The following is a 24,872-nucleotide window of genomic DNA, read 5'->3' on the forward strand; positions in this document are numbered from 1 at the left end:
TATCTCATGCAAAGAGACTTGTTGGATTTAGGACGTGGCATATGAAATCGAGTAAAAAGAGTTCAATGTTCGTGGTTAAATGTGAGTGGTTAAAAGGGATACCTTAGAGAACTTGGGGTGGTACTGTGGAGCAAATGGTTAACTAGACCTTTAGAAATAGCTACTGAGCATGTGTGTAAGGAATTATGATAAAGTGATGTTAAATCTCATGGAACAAACGCCTGAACCTACAGGGTTCCAGAAGATGTCCTTTCTTACAAACCACTGTATATAGTTGTATTAATAAAGCTGTTAATGTTTATTTTCAACTCTACAGCTGATCTTATTACTTTGAGATCTAGCGCATGCATAAGAGATAAACAGTACTAAAGACTTAAGTTTTAACATAAGCACTTAGCTGATTTGAAGCAATCAATGCACAATTCAACTCAATCTGTTTAAATGTGGACATGAACAAGTGAAGAAACTTTATACATTTGAGAAGCTGAAAGGGGATACAGCTCTCAGGCAGTTAAAATGTGTGACAGAATTGGGTTTACATGCATTAGCAAAGATCACAAGGTTGAATCTTGGCAGCTACACGAAAGATAAATAGATAAAATTCCTTCCTGAAATTTGTATTCACCAATCTGAGTGTGCAGTTGAAGTAACAAACCAATCAGTGCTGCAAAATGAATTACATATTAAACATCCAGCTCTCTTGCGCATCATCTCTGGCTTTTAGCTATATTTCATGGGTGACTTTCATCTTTCTGCTTGCAGCTCACTAGACTCTGCTAGAGTGTATCAGGGAACCTTCTAGCACATTAAAATATCCCAGCTTTGTCTTATTTTGAATTTATTGACAATCTATGAACAGAAATGAGTCTTCAGTTGTCGTTGCTGGCAATGAGTGCTGCTCTCCTGCAAGGCTGCTGTTTTACTTCCTTCTCCTATTTTGGTTCCTCATTTGGTTTGGAAACTTCATTGGTTGGTGACACAATACAGGTACTGATTTTTATTGATCAGCTGTGTTAACACAGCAATGCTAGCTGTTCCATATGAAGTACATGTAAAATGTGTAGCTTATTGACTCTTTAAATGCACGTCAGGTATATGTGTATTACAGAGGAATCAGCCTTCCATGCTCCCAGAGCCTAGATCAAATTTGTGTTGCTTTAAATTGCACTAAATCGAGAACGCAAATAGTGGGAGACAACAACCACACTGCGGCTTGGTGTTTGCTCGATGGAGAGATTATATTCCACCACAACAACACAAGTCTGTTTTATATAAGGTAAGTCCATTCATTTTCTCATTCCAATACTAAAGGGAGTATTAGTCCTAACCAAGAGAAACAGTTACATTAAATGTGCTGCTACCTCCTAGTTCCATGCTTCCTTCTTTCCTAATTCCCAACATGAATCTACTGAGTCTCTTTTCCATAAAGCCCATATGTTGAGGTAAAATGAGAATGTGTTTCCTCATTTTCTGCCACTTTCCCACCTCAATCAGGCAGAAGATTGAAGGAACAATCAGTTTAACTCTCTGAAGCACAAATAACCTATCGAATAAGGTGATTATTTTGCTCTGGAAAAATTTACGCTTCAGTAACAAAAGTGATGGGCAGACCCAAGCTCAACTTTGACATCTTATATTTTAGAATCCAGTGTGATGTTCAGTGGGCTAAAGGATTGTCACCAGGATTTTTATTATTTAATGTCATTTTTTTCAGCCCATCTGGTTGTTGTTGGTCATCATTAGTGGGATCTCAAAGGGAAGCAGAAAATCTTCCATTTACTTTCTCCTTATTGGCAGATTTGAGAAATCGTTCAGACAATGTCGCAATCAATGCACCTCCTCAACCACCTCTACTACCTGTCTTAAGGTAAAATAGTGAAACAGAAGTAGGAGCTAATGGTTTCTCATGTAACATTAAATGTTAGAGGTTGGAACAGTCAGACAAGTTAACTTTTGTCACCCCATTTAATGCCTTGCTGTTTATTCTGACTTCTTAGGTGGCTTTTCCAAATATCACATATAAACCAAGACAATAAACTTTGGAATATTACTTAACAGGAAATATCATCATAATCTAAGCCTGATTTCATTCTTCAGAAAATAAATTGATAGTAATCAGGAATTTTCTCCCCTAGCAACCTACATGGTGACAGACATTCTTGTAATCTTCCAAGAAATGTGGACATCGCTGACAGGGCCAGCATTTGTTGCCTTTCCCTAACTACCTATGGACTGAATAGCTTACAAGATCATTTCAGAGGGCAGCAAAGAGTCAACCACATTGTGGATTTCGAGTCATATGTACATCAAATGTGACAGATTTTCTTCTCTAAATTACATTAGTGAACCATATGTGACAGCAATAGGTGATAGTCCATGGTTACTGTTATTAAGACTACTTCTTACCCAAAGATTGTTCCTAAACTGAGGTTAAACTCCCTGCATCTACTACAGTAGGATTTTGTACCTACATACTCAGAACATTATGTTTCGATTTCTAGATGAGTGACATTACCAGTATAACCACCATCTGCTATGACTGTGATCAGTTAATGCACCAAAGACTGCTTATTAATGTTCTGGTCTAAATTATTAAAATTAAAGTGAACTATTACTGTGTAGTACTTATATAGTACCTTTACCTACAAGAGCATTAAGTATTTTAGTCACCTTTAACTAAAAGACAGTAAAATTCTTGTTCAGAGAGAGCCTTCATTATCAAAGGTATATGGATTTGCATGTATGAATCACAGGAACTAAAAATGCAGATAGAAAAAGCAATTAGGAAAGCAAACTAATTTTATCTTGCACTTTAAAGAAGATTGCTATAAAAGCTGAAAGAAGTTTTACTACGATTATAAAGAGCCTTGGGGCAATAATACCTGGAATAATTTGGAAAGTTTTGATCTTCATACTTTAGAAGAGGCTTCATTGCCTTAGAGGGACTGAATTTTCAATGTATTTTAATAAATGGATTCCTGAGTTGAATGTTGATTTTGTTTTCAATTATTCATTCATTTGATGTGGAAATAAGTAGTTGGGCCAGTATTTATTGCCCATCCCTAATTTCCCTTTGAGAAGGTGGGGGTGAACTACTTTTTGAACCACTATAGACAATTTTGTGAACTAGATTGACTCACAAAGCTGTTAAGGAGGGAGTTGCAGAATTTTGATCTAGTGGCGCTGCAGGAATGTTTCCAAGTCTAGTCATTGAGTGACTTGGAAGAGCACTTGCTGTTAATAGTGTTCCTATCTGTCAGCTGCCATGTCCTTCTAGACCATAGTCGTTGCCAGTTTGGAAGATGCTATCTAATAAGCATTTGTGAATTTCTGCATCTTGTACATTGTACACACTGCTGCTATTGTGTATGAGTAGTAGTAATGCATGTTGTGGATGTAATGCCAATCGAGCAGGCTGCTTTGTCCTAGAAGATATCGAATATCTTGAGTGCTGTTGGAAATACACCCGTCCTTGTAAGTGTGGAGGATCGCATCACACTTTTGGCTTGTGCCTTATAAATAATGGTCAAGCTTTGGGGAGCCAGGAGGAGAGGCATTCTCTGCAGGGATTCTTAGACTCTGACCTGGTCTCATAGCCACTGTATTTATATGGTTAATCTAGTTTCATTTCTGGTCATTAGTAACATTCGGATGTTACGAGTGGGGGATTCAGTGGTGGTAATGCCATTGAATGTCAAGAGATGGTGGCTGAATTGTGTTTTATTGGAGATGGTCATTGTCTGGCATTCTGTGGTATGAATATAACTTGCCATTTGTCAGCCCAAGCCTGGATATTGTCTAGATCTTGTTGCATTTGAGCATGGGCTTCTTCAGTATCTGAGGAGTCACGAATGGTGCTGAACATTGTGCAATCATCAGTGACTACCTTCAATGCTGATCTTATGATGGAGGGAAGCTTATTGATGAAGCAGCTTAAAATGGTTGGGCATAGGACTCTATTTGCAGAGTTGCCCTGGAGCTGAAATGACTGGCTTAAAACAACCGCAAGCATCTTGCTTTGTGCCAGATATGATTCTAACAAGTGGAGAGTTTTCCTCCTGATTCCTGTTGGTTTAAATTCATTTTGTGGCTGGCCAATATTCATTGCCTGCCCCCAGTTGCCCTTGAGAAGGTGGTGGTGAGCTGCTTTCTCAAACTACTACAGTCCTCCTGCTGTGGATTGACCCACAATTCCCTTAGGAAGTAATTTCAAGATTTTGATCCAGCAACAGTGAAGAAATGGTGACATATTTCCAAGTCAGGATGGTGAACAGAGTTGAGGAAAAACTTCTTCACCCAAAGAGTGGTGGATATATGGAATGGTCTGCCCCAGAAGGCAGTGGAGGCCAACTCTCTGGATACTTTCAAGAACGAGATGGATAGAGCTCTTAAAGATGGTGGAGTCATGGGTCATGGGGAAATGGCAGGAACAGGATATTGATTGTGGATGATCAGCCATGATCATAATGAATGGTGGTGCTGGCTCGAAGGGCTGAATGGCCTACTCCAGCACCTATTGTCTACTGTCTATTGTGAGTGACCTGGCAGGAAACGTGAAATTGGTGATGTTCTCATGTACATGCTGCCTATGTCTTTCTAGATGGAAATGGTTCTGGGTTCAGAAAGTGGTGTCTGAGGATCTTTGGTGAATTTCTGCAGTGCATCTTGTGGATAGTACACACTGAACATTGAACATTGGTGATGGAGGGAGTGGGTATTCATGGATACAGTGCCAATCAAGCGGGCTGCTTTGTCCTGAATGGTGTCAAGCTTCTTGAGTGTTGCACTCATTCAGGCAAGTGGCGAGTATTCCATCACACTCCTGAGTTGTACCTTGTAGATGGTGGACAGGCTTTCGGAGTCAGGACATGAGTTACTCGCAACAGTATGTCTAGACTTTGACCGGCCTTTGTAGCCACTGTATTTATGTTGTGAGTCCGGTTGAGTTTCGAATAAATGACTCCCAGGATGTTGATTCTGAGGAATTTAGTGATAGTAATACCATTGAATGTCAAGGGGCAATGGTTAGTTTGTCTCTTATTGGTGATGGTCATCACCTGTCATTTATGTGACACGAATGTTACTTGTCACTTGTCAGCCCAACTCTACGCAGGTCTTGTTACATTTGAACACTGACTGCTTTAGTATCTGAGGAGTCACGAATGGTGCTGAATGTTGTGCAATTAACAGCAAACATCTCCACTTCTGACCTTATGATGGAAGGAAGGTCATTGATGAAGCAGCTGCAGAGGCTGGGCCAAGGACACTACCCTCAGAAACTCCTGCAGAGATGTCCTGGAGCTGAGATGATTGACCTCCAACAACCAAGACCATCTTCCTATGTGTCAGGTATGACTCTAACCAGCAGAGAGTTTGCCCCCTGATACCCATTGATTCCAGTTTTGCTAGGGCTCCTTGATGCCACATTCGGTTGAAGGCACCATTGATATCAAGAGCTGTTACTCTCACCTCACTTCTGGAATTCAGCTCTTTTGTCCATGTTAGATCCAAGGTTGTAATGAGATCAGGAGCCGAGTGGTCCTGGTGGAATGCAAACTGGGTGTCACCGAACAGTTTATTGCTAAGCAGATGCTGCATGATAGCACTGTTGATGGCAACTTCCATCACTTTATTAATGATTGAGAGTAGACTGATGGGTTGGTAATTGTCCAGGTTGGATTTGTCCTGCTTTTTATGTACAGGACATACTTGGGCAAATTTCCAAATTGTCAAGGAGATACCAGTGTTGTAAATTTACTAGAACAGTTTGACTAGGAGAGCAGCAAGTTCTGGAGCACAAGTCTTCTGTACTAATGTTGTCCGGAACCATAGTCTTTGCAGTATCCAGAGCCTCAAACCATTTCTTGATATCACGTGGATTGAATCAAATTGGCTGAAGGCTGGTAACTGTAATGCTGAGGACCACTGGAAGATGCCAAGATGGATCATCCGCTTGGCACTTCTGGCTGAAGATTGCTGTGAATGCTTCAGCTTTATCTCTTGTACTGATTGACTTTAGTTTTGCTAAGCCTTCTTTAAGCCATATTCAGTCGAATGTAGCCTTGATGTCAAGGGCTATCACTTTCTCCTCACCTCTGGAATTCAGACGATGTTTGAACCAAGACAGTAATGAGGTCAGGAGCTAAATGGCCCTGGCAGAACCCAAACTGAGTGTCAGTGAGCAGGTTATTGTTGAGCAGGTGCTGCTTGATAGCATTGTTGATGACACCTTCCATCCGTTCACTGATGCTTGAGAGTAGACTGATGGGACGGCAATTGGAAGGTTTGGATTTGTCCTCCCTTTTATGTCAATGGCACACCTTGGCAGTTTTCTACATTGTTAGGTAGATACCAGTGTTGTAGCTGTACTTGAACAGCTTGACTAGGGTCATGACATTCTGAAGCACAAGTCTCAATTACTTATGTGGGAATGTTATCAGAGCCTATGGAGTACAAGTATTTCTGCTATAATGCATGTTTCGTTAACGCGAATTGGCTGTAATGCGATTGATGAATAGCGGATGCTGTTTGGATAACGTGAATTTTCTGCTGCACAGGCATTGCGATTTCCCTATAATGTGACTATCAATGGTGATTCTGTATAGTGCAATATTTAATGCAAGGTCACGCAAGAATGCAACTATCGCATATTAGGAGAACTACCTGCGTCCAGTGCTTCCAGCCATTTGTTGATATCATGTGGAGTGAATAGAATTACTGAAGACTGACATCTGTGATTCTGGGGACACTGGAAGAGGATGAAATGGATCAGCTGCTTAGCATTTCAGGCTGAAGAATTCTTCAAACTTATCTTTTGTTGGGCTGTCCTATCATTGAGAACACAGATATTTGTGGAATTTCTTCCTTCATTGAATTTCAATTGTCCATTACCATTCATGTGTGGATGTGGCTGGACTGCAGATCTTGGATCTAATCCATTTGTTACGGAATCGCTTAGTCCTGATAATCACTTGTTGTTTATACTATTTGGTATTCGGGTGCTGTAGCTTCACCAGGATTGACACCACATTTTTATGAATATGTGGTGCCACTCCTGGCATGCCCTCCTGTTCTCTTCATTGAACCAGTGTTGATTCCCTGTGTTGATGATAATTATAAGAGTGGTGGATATGCCAAGTCATAATGTTGCAGATTATGTTGGAGTACAATTCTGCTGCTCATGACAGTCCACCTACCCCATGGCTGTCCATTCTTGAATTGCTAGATTTGTTGGAATACCACACAACCTGATGAAGAGTATTCTCAATGTGAAGACAGGATTTTTTGTATCCAAGTGGTGGTTCTTGCTGATGCTGTCATGAACAGGTGCATCTGCAGCAGGCAGATTGGTGAGGATGTGGTCAAGTATGCTTTTCTCTCTTCTTGGTACCCTCACCACCTGTTGCAGACTCAGCCTAGCTGCTGCATGAGGAGAGTTTGAGAACTATAGATTTTTGGATTTGAAAGAATCAAGGATATGGGGACAGTGATGAAAAGATTTGCTGAGCTTTGATCGACCATGATCTTATGGAATGGTGGAGCAGGCTCAAAGAAACCAATGGCCAGTTGTTTTTTAATTTGTTCAGGGGGTGTACATTGTCATTCATAAGCCAACATTTATTGTCCATCCTTAATTGTCCTTGAGCAGGAAGTGTGAGGTGCCTTTCTTGAACTTCCTTTTAGATACACCTGTACATATACCACACAGGCAACAGAAATTCAAGTATTTTGTCTGCGTGACATTAAGGAAGCAATGGTATATTTGCAAGTCAGAATGACCTGTGGCCTCAACGGAAACTGGGAAGTGGGTGTTTCAATGTGTCTGTTGTTTTTGTTCTAGTTTGTGGAGCTATCTGGTTTGGAAGGTGCTGTCATTGGGACCTTGAAGTAGCTTCAATGCATCTTGAAGAGCAGAGGTTGCAAGATTGTGGTTTGTGACTGCACATGAAGTCACATATAGAGCATTTGGGGTGGCAACTTTCCTTTTGTGCCTAGGCAGCAATGAAAACTATGGAAATGAAGCTAATAGAACAGTCCTATACACCATTGGGTTGATGCCGTCAGCAAAGTGATGAGTGGAAATTTCAAAACACCCTTTAACTTGAGGAGGCAGTTCTAGTGATGAATGCAATACAGGCCTGAAATGTTTGTGTACCAGCTTCGTGCAGCAGAAGCAAGATGAGTTGCTGACTGAACAAGGGTAAAAAAACAGGTTATATTACTAAGCTGGGAAAGTGAGTGTTGTGTTCAAAGTTTACAGGATTTCAGCGTGCACGCACGCGTGTGTGTGTGTCTGTGTGCGCACACGCAACATTTCAACTGGACAGCTCATTATCATCTTTTCAAGGGTAATTAGAGATGGGCAATAAAAGCTGGCCTTGCTAACAATGCCTGTATTCCATGAAAAGATGAAAAAATGTAGCTACTTAGCTGGGACAGAAACTCTGCTTCATGGGCATCAGCAACTAGCCTAATTGGAGAGTGGTAATGGCAGAGGTTTGAGGAAAGAGGAGTGACTTTGGTAGAACTGGGGCTGATTACAGCATGCAGGGAGTAGAGAAGCTGGTTATATTGAAGCAGTTGTGGGGAGAGAAGCCTTACTGAGTCTTTTGTCATCAAGGTGCTTGGAGAGCTTGGCTGAAGACCATGGGAGTACATGATATCTCAGTGTTTAGCACTGCAACTTCACAGTGCCAGGGACCCAGGTTTGATTCCAGCCTTGATTGTGGAGTTTGCACATTCTCCCCGTGTCTGCATGGGTTTCCTTTGGGTGCCCTGGTTTCTTCCCACAGTCCAAAGATGTGCAGGTTGGGTGGATTGGCTGTGCTAAGTTGTCCAGGGCTGTGCAGGCTAGGTGGATTATCCATGGGACATACAAGGTTTGGCTGTGATGCTCTTCAGCCATTGTGTGGACTCAGTAGGCTGAGTGGCCAACTTCCACACTGTATGGAATCCATACATGTAATAACATTTTTCCAATTTATTTAAAAGCACAGCTTTTCATATTTGTATGATATACTTTATATTGTTCTATTAGGCACAAACATTAAGAAATGTACACTGAATGTTACAATGTAGAGATATTTGCTATTTTGTTTTCTTTTACTAGCATCTGGAAAGTAATTTAGAAAGCTCTCACATAGATGGTCCACAATGTTGCTGCTGTGTTCCAATGGCACTGTGTACCAAAGTTGAAGGGAGTAAATATTGAATTTGATGGCTGAAGTGCTAATCATATAGACTGCTTTGTTCTGTATGGTATTTAACTTGATTATTTTTGGAGCCACACTTGCACAGGAAATTGGTGAACATTTCTTCACACTCCTGACTTGTTCTTTGTATGTGATGGACAGGCTTTGGTGTTGTGGGGAGGTGGTTAATCACTATGGTATTCCTTGCTTTAGACTTGCCGTTGTACCAGTAATATTTGTATGACTAAATCAGTTGACTTAGCAGTCAATGGCAACCCCTGGGATGTTGATGGTGTGGAATTCAATACTGATAATGCCATTGAATGTCAAGGAGCAATGGTTAGTTTCTCTTGTATTGGAGATGGTCAATACCTAGTATTTGTTTGGCATGAATATTCTTTACCCAGCCTGAATGTTGTTGAACTTGCTGTGTATGGGTATAGACAGATTTATTATCTGAGGATTGTGATTTACGCTGAATACAATTATCCATGAACATCTCCACTTCAGAACTTATGACAGAAAGAAGGTCATTCAATAATTGAAGATTGTTGGATCTTGGTCACTAAGTGTTAGAGACTCCTGCAGAACTGTCCTGCAACCGAGATGATTGGTCTCAAACAGCCACAACTACCTTCCTTTGTGCTAGGTTCAACTCCAAAGAGTAGAGAATTTTCCCCCTGATTACTATTGACTTTGATTAGAGCTCCTTGATGCCATACTTAGACAAAGGCTGTTTTAATGCCAAGGCAGTACAGTTGTACTTCACCTCTGGAATTCCTGCTAATATTTCTTACATTATCACATTAAATGCCGACTCTGCTTCAGAAACAAAAAAATCAATGGAAAATTTTCTTCCATCAATGCCGAATAAACAGTTTCCACACAAACCATTTCACATGATCTAAATAAACTCCCTAAAAATTAAGGCTCTGTGCTGACTGATGCTATTTGAAGAATTATCAGGCCAAAAAGTTATACTCAAACATTTGGCCTATTATGCATACTTAACTAGAATTGAATCAATAAACTTCAGTGCAATTGAAAAAATAGTTAACCTTTTATTGTGGATGTGTGAAGTGAGCTTTACCCAATTCTACAAACTTGCCCAAGTATGGGCATTGAAGAGTGATTCCAGATACTAGCTTTGCATCCCTTGCGGTATGTTTTTGCACAGAGACAGAAGGAAGCAAAGAGAGCTGGGCTTGGAGACCTCATGAAGTAATACCTTATAAAGTGAGGTTAACTGGCATGATGCACTCGATTTAAAAATAAAGGAGTGAACAGTTACAGAAAATTATCATCACTATGGTGTTCATTATACTGCTGACTAGATTAATTTACTGCCCAAAGACTTCATTTTTATTTCTTTGTTCTGTTTCAACAGGGTGCCTCAGAATTGCACTGCCAAGTATAACCTTACCATATATGAGAAGGATGGAGATATTCTGAGATGTCGTTATGGACAAACAGCAAGACATGAATGTGCTCACTGTACCCAGCTACCATTCTTCAAATTAGACCAGGTAGTTCAGCCAGCTTTCTAATGCTCATGTATAAACAAAGATTTTATAAATTTGCTTCATATTTAATAAAAAAAATCCTGACCTAAATTTGGAATTTGAATATTCCTGTGCCACTCAGATCAGTGCATTTTTTTTGATTATTTCTTTGACTAGTTCACTGTACTTTCTTCATGTGCTCAGACAATATGCTGGCAAGCCTGGAAGCAAACAAATCATCTTATTATTTTGTCAAACAGCAAACTAGTGCAATTATTGAACAAGATTGCAACCAAGATGTTTGCCCCACACTGCAGTGTGGCCTCTAGTGTCATGTGAGGAGTACACAGCCCATGATTTTCTGGGGATCATAATAAATTGACAGAAAGCATGAACTGCATACTCACAAGTCAGTGTGTTGACCTTACTGTGAGCTCCTGTTACCTCTGACAGCAAGAATGTAGTCCTCAGGTGTCTTGACTGAAGCTTTCGTCCACTAGCACAGAAGGTCAGGCTGATGTTCGGGTGCAATACTGAGGGGACTGCTGCACTGTTGGACATGTCCTCCTTAAAACTAGGTCCTGCAGATAAGCTCATTGAAAATTAACAAACCAATGACATTATTTGAAGAAGGGCAAGAAATAATTCCAGTATTCTAGTTGCATTCCTCCTTCAAGTAGTGTCATGAGCACACTCATCTCATTATTATTTTGGGTTGTTAATGGTGCAGAGCAACTGTCACTTACAAAATCAACATACACCCTATGAGGAAGCAGTTGTGTGAAGTTACTGGTGCAACCAAAATATCTGCTTAATGGGCTCAACGGAGACCATTCTTTTCCATATTCAATGGTCATTAAAATAAGGTCAGTGAACAAGTACTCAATGAATAACAGTGAACAGCTTCCTGATTGGGAATGGGTGAGTGAACATCCATTGGTTCTGTGGATGAGAGACAGGCTATCAAGAGTCAGGCAGCATTTTTGTTAAGCCAGGAAGAACCTTCCTGCAAAGAGTCACCCTGAAAATTGTTCAAGTCATTTTTGGAGCAACCTCCAGCAACCTTCAAAGGCAGCTGGCAAGGCTGCCCCAAACCTGGTACAAATGGGTAGGGGCCATGTGCTGCTACTCTACCCCAGATGAAATCCCACAGTTTTCACAGGATTCTGATTGGAATTTGCAATCCATTTCCTGTTTATTTCAGGCAGTGGTGTTGAGGGCCTAGAGGCCATATGAAATCACATCAGATGAACCTTGTGGACATGCTTGAAATAAAATCATTTTTGATTGACTTTATTTTGTTAATTTTTTTGGAACTGTCATAAAATTTCTGGCCCTATTGTCAGCGACAATTAAGGAATACAACTCAAGTCATATCCTTCTGATGATGATCTGGAGATGCCAGTGTGGTCTGGGGGACAAAGTCAGAAGTCACACGAAACCAGGTTATAGTCCAACAGGTTTGTTTGAAATCACAAGCTTTCAGAGCGCTGCTCCTTTGTCAGGTAACATGAAGTGCTCTGGCACCTTGTGATTTTAAATAAACCTGTTGGACCATACCCTGGTGTTGTGTGATGCCTGAACTTCTGATGATAATTAGATCTATGTTCAATTAGTCACTTTTGTACTTGAGGAATCAAAATTGTCAAAGCCACAGGATATCACCCAAGTTAGACAGCATATGAAACAAATCTACGTGACTTCAAGCTTTTTGAAAACTTAACAATTGGAGAAGGCAAGAAAGATTGAGAAAGCAAGTGAATTTACAGAATTGGGATTCAATGTACGCATTAGAACAGGGATTCCGCAGCAAGCATAACAATAAGAATATGAAGAGGAGGAAGGATGTGTTAACACTTACTCAAGTATTCTTGCAGGAAAACTGTATCCTTCATTACAATGGCCGCGGGATATATGGGACGTACAGCGTAGAACTGGTAATTGAAGACTATCCAAGAGAAGCCACTGTCCTGACACACAGTGATGACACACAGACCCTGCACTCTGCTTTTGAAGACACTTCATCCACAGCATTCAATCAAAGCACTAAAGCCCTTAGCTCCATTCCGATGCAATTTGTGATCATTGGTAAGCAATCTTTGCAGTTCAAACCCCCGTTCTTCCAAAGGAACTTGCAGTAGCATCTTTTGGGTGTATAACATAGTGACACTCAGAGGCTGTTTAGCCACAAAGTGGAGGTGGGGTGCACCAATCATAATCTGTAATTTGACAGCATTGGACTCTTTCCACACAAGAGCCAGGAGCAGCAAGCTTGGCTCTTTGTCCTTCTTCCTGGCCCAGTATTAATGATGTTAACAAAGTTACCTCAAGTGGTATCCTGGGTAATTCAACTGCTGATGGAAATTGTGGCCTTCTGCTCCTTATGGCTTAGAATTATATCAAAGAAGCCATTGGTAAGATTAATAAGTGCTATTTTGAGTAAGAGTTATTCTGAAAATTATTTTAAACAATTTGACTATTGGGGACTTTAGAAATCTAATATTGAAGAAGGGATTATTAAAACATTCCTGTAGTGACATTGTTGTTATTCTCTCACGCTTAGCAAGCTGAACACCCTAGTATTTAGGATGCAGGTGTAGGCAAGTGTGGTAGAACAGAAAGAACTCAGCACAACCAGTTTACAGATATTTAACTAAATTTAATAGCAAAACTGTATTATAACTTTACTGTTTCCCACTTGGCAGCTGGCCAACTTCACAGGCTGGCTGCTACCACTTGAGAAAATAGTAATGGGGGCCTCTTAGACGAGGACAGCTGGAAGGGAGAAGTCAGTAATCATAGCAGAATCTAGAAGAGTGACCTTAGAAAGCATTATTGAGGTTGAAGTCTTCCTTAAGGAATGGAGGAAAGGACTCCAGCTCCTTTTGGTCTTCAAGGAGGCTATTAAAAACACTTTGGCTTGTAGAGGTTGCTGCTCTGGCCTTCCTTTCACCATGAGCACATAATATTCCAGCTCCCAACTGGAATTGGACAGCTTGGTTTAAATATGGCAACAAATGGGGCATCTACATACCTTGCTATCCACTGCCATGGAAGTAACAAAGGATGAACACATGGCAGCTTGGGGATGCAGTCCTGATCTTCAGCCGCATTTCTCTTATCCTTTTGTAAATTATTAGTCTAAGGCAAGCGTCCAGTGCCCTACTTCTTCCCACATTACTCCCAGTGATGAATAAAGAAACCTCAGTGTTCTAAAACACTGATGTTCCATCTTTACATAGTGCTCATTAAACAAACACCAGAAAACTTTCATTTTTGTCCAAAATATCTGCAGCAGTTCCAGAGGCACTGCCTCAGAACCACATTGTTTCAAACACTGATAGATTGGATGGCTGGAATTTGCTCTTAATGAGGCCCAACATTGCAAGTGCTAACATGTTTGGATTAAATACTTCTGGGACAATAGTCAGATGAACCATCTAAGTCCAAACATACGCAGGTTGGGTGGATTGATCATGATGAATTGCCCATAGTGTCCACGGATGCGTGGGCTTGATGGATTAGCCAAGGAAAATGTAGGTTTGCAGGGATAGGATTCTGGGTGGGATGCTTTTTGGAGAATTAGTGGAGACTTGATAGGCCAAATAACCTGGTTCTGCGCTGTGGGGATTCTATGATTCTAAGTGTTGAAGCATCCCTACAATAATAGCGCTTGCTGTAATTCTCAAATTCTACTCGGCTTTACAGTGTAAGGAACCTAAGTAAACACCAGTCATGTTAGAGACATTGAGAAGAACAATGCCCTTATGTGTAATATTTTCTACATGAAGCAGTCTGCACTTGTGTAACTGCCTTTCAATTGTTGCAGTGGACAGACCTTTATCACAATGTGCAGTTGGAATATTCCGGCCTGTGTTTGTTCATCCAACACCTCCAAATGGAGCAAGAATACCTGCTTCACTTTATGATGAGATTACTTTCACAATAAGTGCCATCAGTCTAAATGAAAGGTATCTCTTTTTCATTGTAAATGTTATGCATTACACTGAGATCTCCTCAAGGTTATAACTACACTGATTTCAGTCAGCAGCTGTATTGAGGAATGTAATAGCCAATAGGTACATGATTTTGTGGAGTTTTGATTGTTTACAACTGGAAGATAATAGTCACCAAGTTCCAGGACTGTCACCCAAACTATCTTGACCACTGGGTGGGTTAATTCAGCATTTCATTTTGTCAATTCTTATGATGAAAGACTTCAGGGATTCTATGCAGGTCTGATATGGCCTGTGCCTCAGGCTGCTTAATGTGTATTTTTCAAGCTGACAACTGAACTCCCTTGATATGTTTGGTAGAAAAGTCTATTCCCTCGGCTGTTCAATTGGAATTCCAACATAGCACCCAGTAGAGAAAGAACATACTCGGCCCAAAGGTTTTTCTATTGTGCCACAGGTTTTAATGTACAGTCGCTTGTAGTACAGAACTTGATTATTGCTGAAAAGAAAGAAATGTTGCTGAAGCTTTTGGACTTTCACTCACGAGGAAAATCGCAAGAATAATAAAAGACTTCAGCAACTCACACCGCAGGAGAAATGGGTGCTGATTGGTTGGTTGGCATGATGATACTGCCCACAATGTTGCCATTCCTTGCTCACACAAACAGCATTGGCCATTGAATAGAGATCTGGAGTAAAAATCCAAACAGCACCTTTCCTCCCTATTCCCAAGATACTGAATATTGTATGGGCATGTCAACTCATTACATTGTAGGATCTGTTGCTGAAGGGGAAAGTTGCTGCTGTTATCATCTTCAAGTTAAATGTATAAACGGCAGGCCCTGTTGGAAATAGTGCAATAGTGGTAAACCATTCCCAGGTATAACTAGGAGAGTATTTTGTAGTTAACAAGGCACAATTTATTGTATGTTAGCCACTAACTACAGGTTACATTGATATGATAGATGCCATTACAGAGACTTGGAGGAGGAGGATCAGGAATTAGGTCTCACTTCTTCGAGATCCTAAGTTGTTCTGCATGCACCATTGTACAGTGCAATGCTTATGACATTCCTCAAAATTAACCAATTTAAAATCACATACAACACTGAGGACATTTAATTTACCATGTCCTCAAGAGTGCACCTAGAATTATCTTGACACATTTTCACAATGAACAAAGTAGTTACCAATTGAACCATTGTGGATGCCATAATCGTTTTTGTTTTAGTAATGGTTGGGATTGTCATATTTCTAAGTGATCCAAAACAGTATGATGACATGCTGTTTGCATTCATAGAAGTCAAGATAACTTGCTGATCAGGAAAAACCAATCCACCAAATTTTATTATGGCCTTCCTCTCTGTATTCTAAAAGGAATTGGATGTTTTGGTATACATCATTTTTAGCTGTGTCATTCACATCACTTAACAGATCTGAGCTTTAATACATTAACTACTATCCATAATGCTTGTAAAATTTTAAATATTGAGGGCAAAGAGACAGTCCTTAATTCATTCTTCTTTTATTTACTTATCAGAATCACAGGCTTTACAATAGTGGGTCCCCATGGATTACACAAATCAGAGATTTGGAGAGTCAACGGTGACAAATCTGTATCGACAAATGTTTCTTGGTCAGTGGGAGTTCATGATGCTCCAAAACAAGTTGCAGTGTGCTTTGTCTCAATAACTTCATCAGGGTAAGGGATCAATTGCACCAACTTCTGTTAGAGATGCAAGTGAGCAGTCAGCATCAGATTTACACTTTCCTAGGGTTGGGGGAGGACAGACTTATTAACTCTGTAAGATTTCATGAATTATATAATTACGGAATGCAAATATAGCAGGAAGAATTCAAAAATTGAGAGTTCATTGAAATCAATACATCAACATATGCATCCCTAATGAAAAGCAAAGGAGTGTTTGGTTAACGGAAATTCTGCTTAAACTAATGCAAATTGATTATTTATATATGAAATTATAAATGTTATAAAGTTAGGAATTAATACTTTGTCATAAAATTATGGAAATGTAACTTCTAAGAAAAATGAAAATTAAGATTCTTGCAAGGCCCCTTTCCACTATTCTCTTCCTGTCCTACTTCCAACCATCCTCTATCATCTTCCAATCCTTGAATTTCTTATTCTGTAATCTCATGTTGGTTAATCATTTAGTAGCCTTTGTACTTCTGAGCCAGAATTCCTCTTCTTCCTTTATATCTAAACCAAAACATCATAATATTGAAACAGTTGTATTGATGCTATGCAAAATCAAATGCCCCTCGCTGGCTTCATTTCTTATCTAGGCTATTAAAAAAAGTCAGAATTTCAGATTTGTACTTCCATCTTAATCTTAATAACCTTCGTCAAATGAAGAATTTCAAACAGGACACAAGGAAATCTCCACATTCTTTCTCAAACTAAGCCCGTTAGATCTGCAACATCTATCCTAACCACTGAAACTGTTTACTTTCTCACCTGAAGTGCTGAATCTGTAATAATCCAGTTTTGGCAGCATTCCTTGAATGCTACTCTGGAATGTTAGCTCTAGTTTAGGTCCTTACTTAAGACCTGGATAGAACTTGAGCTCATTGGTTTCTGACCCAGATTGAGAATGTTGAAAGTGGAATTGAGGAAAGGTTGTTAGGGTCCTGACAATTTCATTCTGTGGTACTGATTCCTTCCGTAGACATGCAGTGCCTTGTGGAGGTTCTTGTGGACAAGGAGAAAAGATACATCTTTGACCAATCAATTGCAAAATTCAGTGTTCTTGCTGTGTCTCCCAAAGGAAATCATTCCTATTTATTCATTTTCCTTTCATTTAGGCTACAGTCAGAACCACAGTGCATTTGGATTGTCCTAAGTAAGTATCAGTCCTGGTGATTTGCTTTTTCATTCCAATGTGAGAAGGAATTCAATATTTCAAATAATGTATGTGATATGTCAGAAAAATATCAGGTCCAGGTTTTGTTCTCTCTTTTAATGCTATTTGTAATTTGCACTAATGTTCTGGGACATGGTTTGAAACCTATTGTGGCAGATGGTGACAGCTGAATTTCATATAAGTTTTGAATGAAAATAAAAAATAATTGTCTCAGGGCAACTATGTAACCATTGTCAATTGCTGTAAGTATTTATCTGGTTTACTGATATCCTTCGGAGAAGGAAATCTGCCATCCTTACCCAATCTGGCCTACGCAGGCGAAACAGCGGTCTCACAGCACCAGGGGTCCAGGTTCAATTCCAGCGTTGGGTGACTATCTGTGTGGAGCTCTCCATATCTGTGTGGGCTTCCAGTGGGTGCTCCAGTCTTCTCCCACAGTTCAAAGATGTGCACGATTGGTGAATTGGCCATGTTAAATTGACCAGTAGTGTCCAGGGATGTGCAGGCTTGGTGGGTTGGCCATGGGAAATATGGGGTTACAGGGATACAGGTGAGGGGGATCTGGGAGAGATGCTCTGCAGGGGATCGATGCAAACTCGATGGGCCAAATGGCCTCTATCTGCAATGTAAGAATTCTGTGAATATACATGTGACTCTAGGCCCTCAGCAATATAATTGATTCTTAACTACCCTGCAATTAGGGCTCAGAAATAAATGTTAGCCCAGCCAATGCTGCCCACAGTCCATGAACAAATAAAAAAAAGTCTGCAAGATTCATGGCACTTTACTTATCAAAACATAATTCTGTGACAGGACTATTCAGCGTAGAGTTAGATGTGTAAAACTTCAAGGTATCCTTCAAGACGAAGAAAACTTATAGAGAACTATTGTTAAAGAAACAATGTGAGGTTGCAAGTGGTGTGTTGGATCTTTTATACTCTGTTCTTGTGAAATCACTGAATAGCTGTTTTAAATTAGTCTCCAATAGTATTTAACTAAAGCAGATAGACAGCGTTACAATCCCAGAACATTTTGAAGCAGTATGTGATCATTGAAGACTGTGGAAAGTCAAACACAAATGTCAATCACACTGGCGAGGTGCTCTTTATTTCCCTTATATCTATTTACTATTGGAGTCATTAAATTTTATTTTTTTCTTTACGTAAAGGCACAGGCCTACATGATGAACCGTCACTAGTTGGCCCAGGTAAGAATTCTTGCATTTAACCTTTAAGACCTTTTAGTAAGATTCATGGAAAAATGGATAAAGGTAAATGGAATCCTGATCAAAATAGGTTTGAGACATCTCAGTGGTATTAAATGGAAACAAATTGTGGGACTGAGGCAAAGTGTACAAAGAACAAAATGTGCTATCGGTTAAGTGTTCACTTTTGTTGTTTTTATTTGCAATCTTATTAAGTGTTTAATTTGTTATGGCAAGAAGGTCAAACCCCTCTGATAATTAAAACTGAACACCCAGAAAAGCTCACCTTGCCTCATAATCTGCTCAAGGAATTGGGAAAAATAGTTAACCTGCCTTTCACCTCCCAATCTGTTATAAAGAAGAGTTTAAATGAAAGAAATCCCTGATACTCACTTGATAAGCAACACACAATTGATTTATCTAACTCTAACAGTGAACAAATTAACAGACCTACTAACAAACTGAACAATTCCCCCTTAATTACTAACTATCCTCGAACAGAACAAAGTTGTAATGGCATGCTGTTCCAATAAATGCAAATCCCACTTACATAAACCAAGGTAATAAGAAAAAATGAATTAAAATATAGACTCTCAAAACTACAGTCAGGATGCATGTTTCAGAATGTTCCATGCCTTTTCAGCTATTCTTCAGTCAGGAATATTAGCTAAAGGTGTGGTGGTACTTTTTAGATTGTGCTTAATCAGTTGAGCTTAAAGATTTCTGAGAGGCAGAGTTTTACATCTCTGATTGCAGTTCGCTCTCACACTGATTTTCAAAACCGTCCTCCTTTATAGCCTTTATGACCAGTCAGTTTTCTTATAAGAAGATTGGTCCTAGGTTGTTAACACTGTCAGATTTAAATTTAATCGAGTTTTGGTACCTAGGTCCTGGTTTAAATTAATTGGTTGATATTCAAACTGGTTGCCTTAACATCAAAAACAAGCCTTGGTTGCGGAACAAACAACAATTGATACATTTGATTCAATTTCAGAACTGTCTATGCATCCACAGCTGCTTGCAGACTTTTTTTTTAATCTCCAAGCTTAGAAAAGGACAACGGCTCTTAAAGGGATCATGGACTCTTCCTCTCTATCATTTTTAAAACAAATTCTAACATCCTGCCTTCGAATTCACAAGTACTCTATGCAACTTCACAACAAATATTTTATGATCAAGACTTATGGAACTATACATATGCACTGTGATCACTGTCATATTAATCGTTTTTTGTGTCATAGTGTGCACCATGTAAAGCAAACAAAACGAATTGTCTCAAAGTATTACAAACCTGCTAACTGTATTAGAGGTAAAACATTCTCAAAATCTCAGAATTCTTCTTAGAAACTGCTTTGCTTTTTTTTACACAAAAAACATCAATATTCTGAAAGTGGGAATTTATGGCCTATTCAATATGGTCCATGTTTTAAGTTTTGTAATGAGAACTTAAAAGCTTTCTACAAGAACCACCCTGAACACAACTTGCGTTATACAAGATATGATGACAGGCAGTATGCTGCATGGTTGTGATACAGTCAGCAGGTAGATCACTCGTCTGCTTCTCTGTCCCTGCCACAGAACTAGATATTGTTTGTAAAACATGATGCAGCAGTCCAAATTAGAGTTCAATGTTAGTGAAAGCACCTCCTATTAAAGGGCAAAGTAACATTACTAGATCTGTGATATAACATGATAGGTTACAATATTGCAGCACAAAAGGAAAGCTTACTTGTGCTATCTGTCATAGATCTCCAGTGTTCAACAAATGCAATGTTTCTAACTGTTCCAAGAAGTTTGGTAGCCAACTTGTCAGAGAGTAACCTACAGCTCAATGATGCATCTTGTAACATCACTGGTAATACTACTCACCTCCTGGTGAAAATCCCGCTTTCTGGATGTGGTACTAAATTACTGGTATGTAATAATTCTACATTTGTTATCTGAAAGGATGAAACACTAGATTCGATATCTCATTTGTAATAAATTAGTTGATCTCAGGCAAATAGTCTCATGCAATAGAGGCATCGAATAACAGTAAAAACCCTTAACTAAGTATAAGGAAAAACAGTCCAGAGTGCCTGGCCTTGATTATTTTATTCATTCACATGATGTATGTGTCAATCTTTAGCCATTTCAAAGGGCAGTTAAGAGTCACCCACATTTATGTGACATTGGAGTTGCATGTAGGCTAGACTGGATAAGCATGAGATATCTCCTTCCCTAATGGGCATCAATGAATAAGATGCATTTTTTTTTAAACAAGAGTCTGATTGTTTCAATGTCAGATTTACTGCTATCACTGTTTTATTTCAGACTTACTTAAATAACTGAATGTAAATTCCCTACCTGCTGTTGAAGACTTTAAAAGTATAACTACAGATCATTAGTTGCCTGTTCAATATCTTAATCACATCTAATACAAAGGTATGCTTCAATGTCCTGTCATCTGAGCTGGAAGTATACAGCTATGAGCATTAGTTTAGGATGCAGCGATCTCAGCTGTGTGGTTCATGTTGACCGATTATGTCAAGGTATCCTCTTCACGTCAGAGTTCCAGCTGTTAAAATGTCTTGGTGAGGTTCATCAAATACACACAATGAGTTCATGCCAAGACTATTACCACCAAGACAGAGTAGCCATTGACCCTGGCACAATGTTGCACTGGAATTGCAAAGAACTGAGACAGATATAAAAAGCAGAGGTTTCCCAAAGATAGAAGAGTTATAGCATTATAGGGATGAGTAGAATCAAAATCTGTACAAAAAGATCACACAGCTTCAGCTTGGAGGGAAAGGGGGGCTACTATAAGATCAACCACAACTTGTGTTTGCAGCACCTTTACCATAGGGAAACTGTAGTAATTGTAACAAGGTCAGCCAGGTGGACCTCATAGAATATGAGTTCCCTGATTGGGACTGTTAATCTGGTCTAATCAGGGTGCCCTGGCTGACAGATATAAACAGGAGTATTAGAGGTTTTGCTCAATATGACAGCTAGCTCCGAGGAAGCAGGATTCGTGTTAAGGACTTTCCACAAGTAAATAAAAGGGTGACTTGGTGATGGGATACTGGCCTCTGTAGAGTTATTTCAGAAACATCCCAAGATACTTCACAGGAACAGAAATGTTGAGAGTTCATGAGAGGGAATTCCAAAGCTTTAGATTAAGGCAGCTGAAGGTATACTGTCAATGCTCAGCAATTCAAATTGGGAGTCTCAAAAGGCCACAATCGGAGGTGTGTAGAAATTTCAGAAAGTAATGGAGAAGGAGATCACAGAGATGGGAGGAGGTGATGCCTCGAGGTACTTGAAAACAAGATTGAGAATTTTGAAATTTGAGGTGTTGCTGAGCTGAAATTTAATGTAGGTCAGGAGCTAGGGATTGAAGGGCAAATTCGTCTCAGTGCAGTTTAGTACATGGGCAGCAGAGTTGTGGATTACTTCAACTTCAGGGAGGAATAAACTTGAACGGGCAACCAGGAGTATGTTGGAACCGACATCGCTATCAGTAACAAAGAGATGGGTGAGGATTTATGCAGCCTCTGAGGTGAGGCAAGGGTGGAGTTGAAGAATGTTTCAGATGTGGGAGTAAGCAACTTTTGGAAGTTCCCAATGGCATCACATATAATATCAGAGTTGTTAATAGTCTGTTTCAAATTCAGATTGTTGTTTAGGAGCAGGAAGAATTAATGGCCAAGGAAAGCAGTTAGGGCAAGTGCATTAGGGCAAAGTACTTGGAGCACTTTCATGTTGAAAGATAAGGGCCAAATGGGTTTATTTTTGTGGAAATACCTGGTGTGTTTCCTTAAAAAGAGGTCCTTGAAAGTTTACTGCGGGCATTGGAATTGTTTTTAACAAGGTTTCCTGTAAATCACACGACTGGTGATAACTGATTATTTTGCTGTTGACACAATACCAAGGTTATTTTATACAGTGAATGGTTTGGAGAAGTATTATTTCATTTGGTCCAGTGGCATGAAAGCCTGATAAGAACCAGATGAATTTGAGGAAAGAAAACTAAGAACAAGCTAAGTTGGAGGAAAATCTCCCAAGAATAATCTGCCCAGTTGCCCTGTTAAGTTTCTGAAAATAAATGGTACTTGTTGAGTTCAAGATGCCTTTTGAAACAATAATTGAAGAAACATCTCAGTTTGGTTTTCCTGAGCAGACTGTGCCTTTAAGGCTTCAGATACATCATGTACAGTTTTAGTGACTTGACCACCCCTGCCAGAACATCAGAGCAGCAGAATCTGGAACATCCTATGCTGCATCCTTTTATCTTCGAGAATAGCCTATTGGCCATTTTTACTTTTCACAAGGCCAATTTTTGCAGAGAATTTTTTTTTACTTTTCCTGAAGAGTGCGTTTTGTGGTATTTATAGGGATAAACTACTATATTTCTATATCACTGACTGTGTGTATGTTCATTTATCACATCTTCACCGATTGATTAAATCTTGTTTTAGTTAAAAAAATCTATAAATGTGTTTAGTAAGCAACTTGGTAAAAAGATCTGCTGTTTAAATTTTATTGTTGTTTAAACCTGACATAGATAAAGTATTCCATTTAATCATATTGTAACATTATAGAAAGTAGAAGTGATAGGAAATACCACCCCCCCCCCCCCCAAACCTCACCCCTTGGAGTTCCATCACATTTGAGCAAAGGGAAACCAATCTCAATATGAATATGGGTGTTTCTAAAACTGGGAACTGTTTCCCTTGAACAAATGTCACACATTTCTTCTTCTCAGGAAGATGAATCTCACGATATCTTCACAAATAAAATCATCAGCCGGAACAGAAATACAACATTGGCAGAGAGAGAACAGGTGGCCATCCCAGTGACATGTAAATTCCAGCGATTAAATAATGGCAGTAAAGAAACCAACTTATTGAAGAGTACCACAGAGAAGATATTTGGAGACTACAGCTTTGAGATACAGTTCAGTAAGCAGTACAACTCCAGCAGGAGAAAAGCCAAGGTGCACGCTCCATTTAATGCTACCAACAAGGACCTTTTATACATAAGTATCATTGTCAAGAGCAATGTCACTACCCTCTCACTCTATGTAGAATCTTGCCAGATGTCAGAATATAACACTTCAGCAGGAATTACACTTTTACAGCAAGGGTAAGTAAGGCAATTTTTTTTTCATTTTAATGATGGAACTTAACTTTCGGCCTACCAGAAACTGTTGGGAGTATTTCATCATCCCATTAACGCACACTAATTCTCTATTAGAATTCTGATTCTCTATTCTTGTTTAAAGTTGAAAGTTAAAATCAGCCCGAGTGGATGTCAGATATACTCAACACTGCGATTTCTGTCCCTGCTTCAGACAGTCGATAGCATTATAACTGATGTATTACATGTTCCTAAGTAGATAATAACAACTATAGCATTTATGATTGCCATGGACCCTTGCACAACCATTGGAGTTTGCGGAAGAAAAGAAGACATTTAGTCCATCAAGTCTTTGTTGACTCTTACTTTCAATAGTCCAAATCTAATCCCACTACTCTGCTCTCTCTTCTCATAGAAACATTTTCTCACAGAAAGTTAGCCATGTGGAATAGGCTGTTAGTAAGTATTTTTATCATGTTTTCAACTGTCTTCAAAGAGGACAGTTTTTTCAAAACAAAGATGCAGATTAAGTGACTATAAATGCTGGGAACTGAAATAATAGCAATGCATAGCATACCCATTAGCATGAATGAAGAGATTAATACTTTCACAAAGAAGAAACACAAAAGTTAGCAATTGCACAGAACGTGCAATGTCAACTCTGCAAATTGCTTTTCACAAACATTTGGGGACATGCCAAAAATTCAGGCAGCTCCTCCTCACACTAGTCAAGAAATAGTCTGACAATGATACCAGATCATATCTGACAATGTCTCAGACACCATCTCTGGGTATGTCCTGTCTCATTGACAGGATAGTCCTTTGAGAGATGTGTTCTCTAGCGATATGCAGCTGGCTCTAGGAGACCTCAACATTGACTGCAGACTCCATGACCTCTCATGGCAACAAATCAAACAAGAAATCTTGCTGGGTACCACCTTCATCAGCTGATGAATCAGTACACCTCCGACTTGAACACTGAAGAACTATAAACTTAAATGTCCAACATC

General features: G+C 39.5%; 2 protein-coding genes across 10 annotated transcripts in view; one reads left to right on the forward strand and one right to left on the reverse strand.

The window, feature by feature from the left end:
* The first annotated feature begins 696 nt into the window (after window positions 1–696).
* The window catches only part of LOC125459252 (uncharacterized), an 80,684-nt gene continuing 56,508 nt past the window's right edge, over window positions 697–24,872 (forward strand). For 5 of the 7 annotated variants that reach the window (XM_048545445.2, XM_048545443.2, XM_048545448.2 and 2 more), the window contains exons 1-11: window positions 697–987; window positions 1,092–1,276; window positions 1,715–1,867; window positions 10,579–10,717; window positions 12,571–12,781; window positions 14,523–14,664; window positions 16,190–16,351; window positions 17,476–17,513; window positions 18,703–18,741; window positions 20,486–20,652; window positions 23,489–23,868. In XM_048545445.2, the coding sequence (XP_048401402.2) occupies window positions 862–987; window positions 1,092–1,276; window positions 1,715–1,867; window positions 10,579–10,717; window positions 12,571–12,781; window positions 14,523–14,664; window positions 16,190–16,351; window positions 17,476–17,513; window positions 18,703–18,741; window positions 20,486–20,652; window positions 23,489–23,868 (1,742 nt within the window). In that variant the 5' untranslated portion in view covers window positions 697–861. The remainder of the gene's footprint in view (window positions 988–1,091; window positions 1,277–1,714; window positions 1,868–10,578; window positions 10,718–12,570; window positions 12,782–14,522; window positions 14,665–16,189; window positions 16,352–17,475; window positions 17,514–18,702; window positions 18,742–20,485; window positions 20,653–23,488; window positions 23,869–24,872) is intronic. The other 2 variants (XM_048545447.2, XM_048545446.2) reach the window with 2 other exon arrangements.
* gatd1 (glutamine amidotransferase class 1 domain containing 1) overlaps window positions 16,186–24,872 on the reverse strand; it is a 47,260-nt gene continuing 38,573 nt past the window's right edge. Inside the window, exons 8-9 of one of the 3 annotated variants that reach the window (XR_009446839.1) lie at window positions 17,834–18,153; window positions 16,186–16,375 (exon numbers count right to left, since the gene is read on the reverse strand). The gene's annotated coding sequence lies outside the window, so the exon portion shown is untranslated. Of the gene's footprint in view, window positions 16,421–16,796; window positions 16,871–17,833; window positions 18,154–24,872 lie in introns of those variants that run through there. The other 2 variants (XR_009446837.1, XR_009446838.1) reach the window with 2 other exon arrangements.

This window comes from Stegostoma tigrinum, chromosome 17 (genome assembly GCF_030684315.1).
Source record: "Stegostoma tigrinum isolate sSteTig4 chromosome 17, sSteTig4.hap1, whole genome shotgun sequence".
NCBI classification, from domain to species: Eukaryota; Metazoa; Chordata; class Chondrichthyes; order Orectolobiformes; family Stegostomatidae; genus Stegostoma; species Stegostoma tigrinum.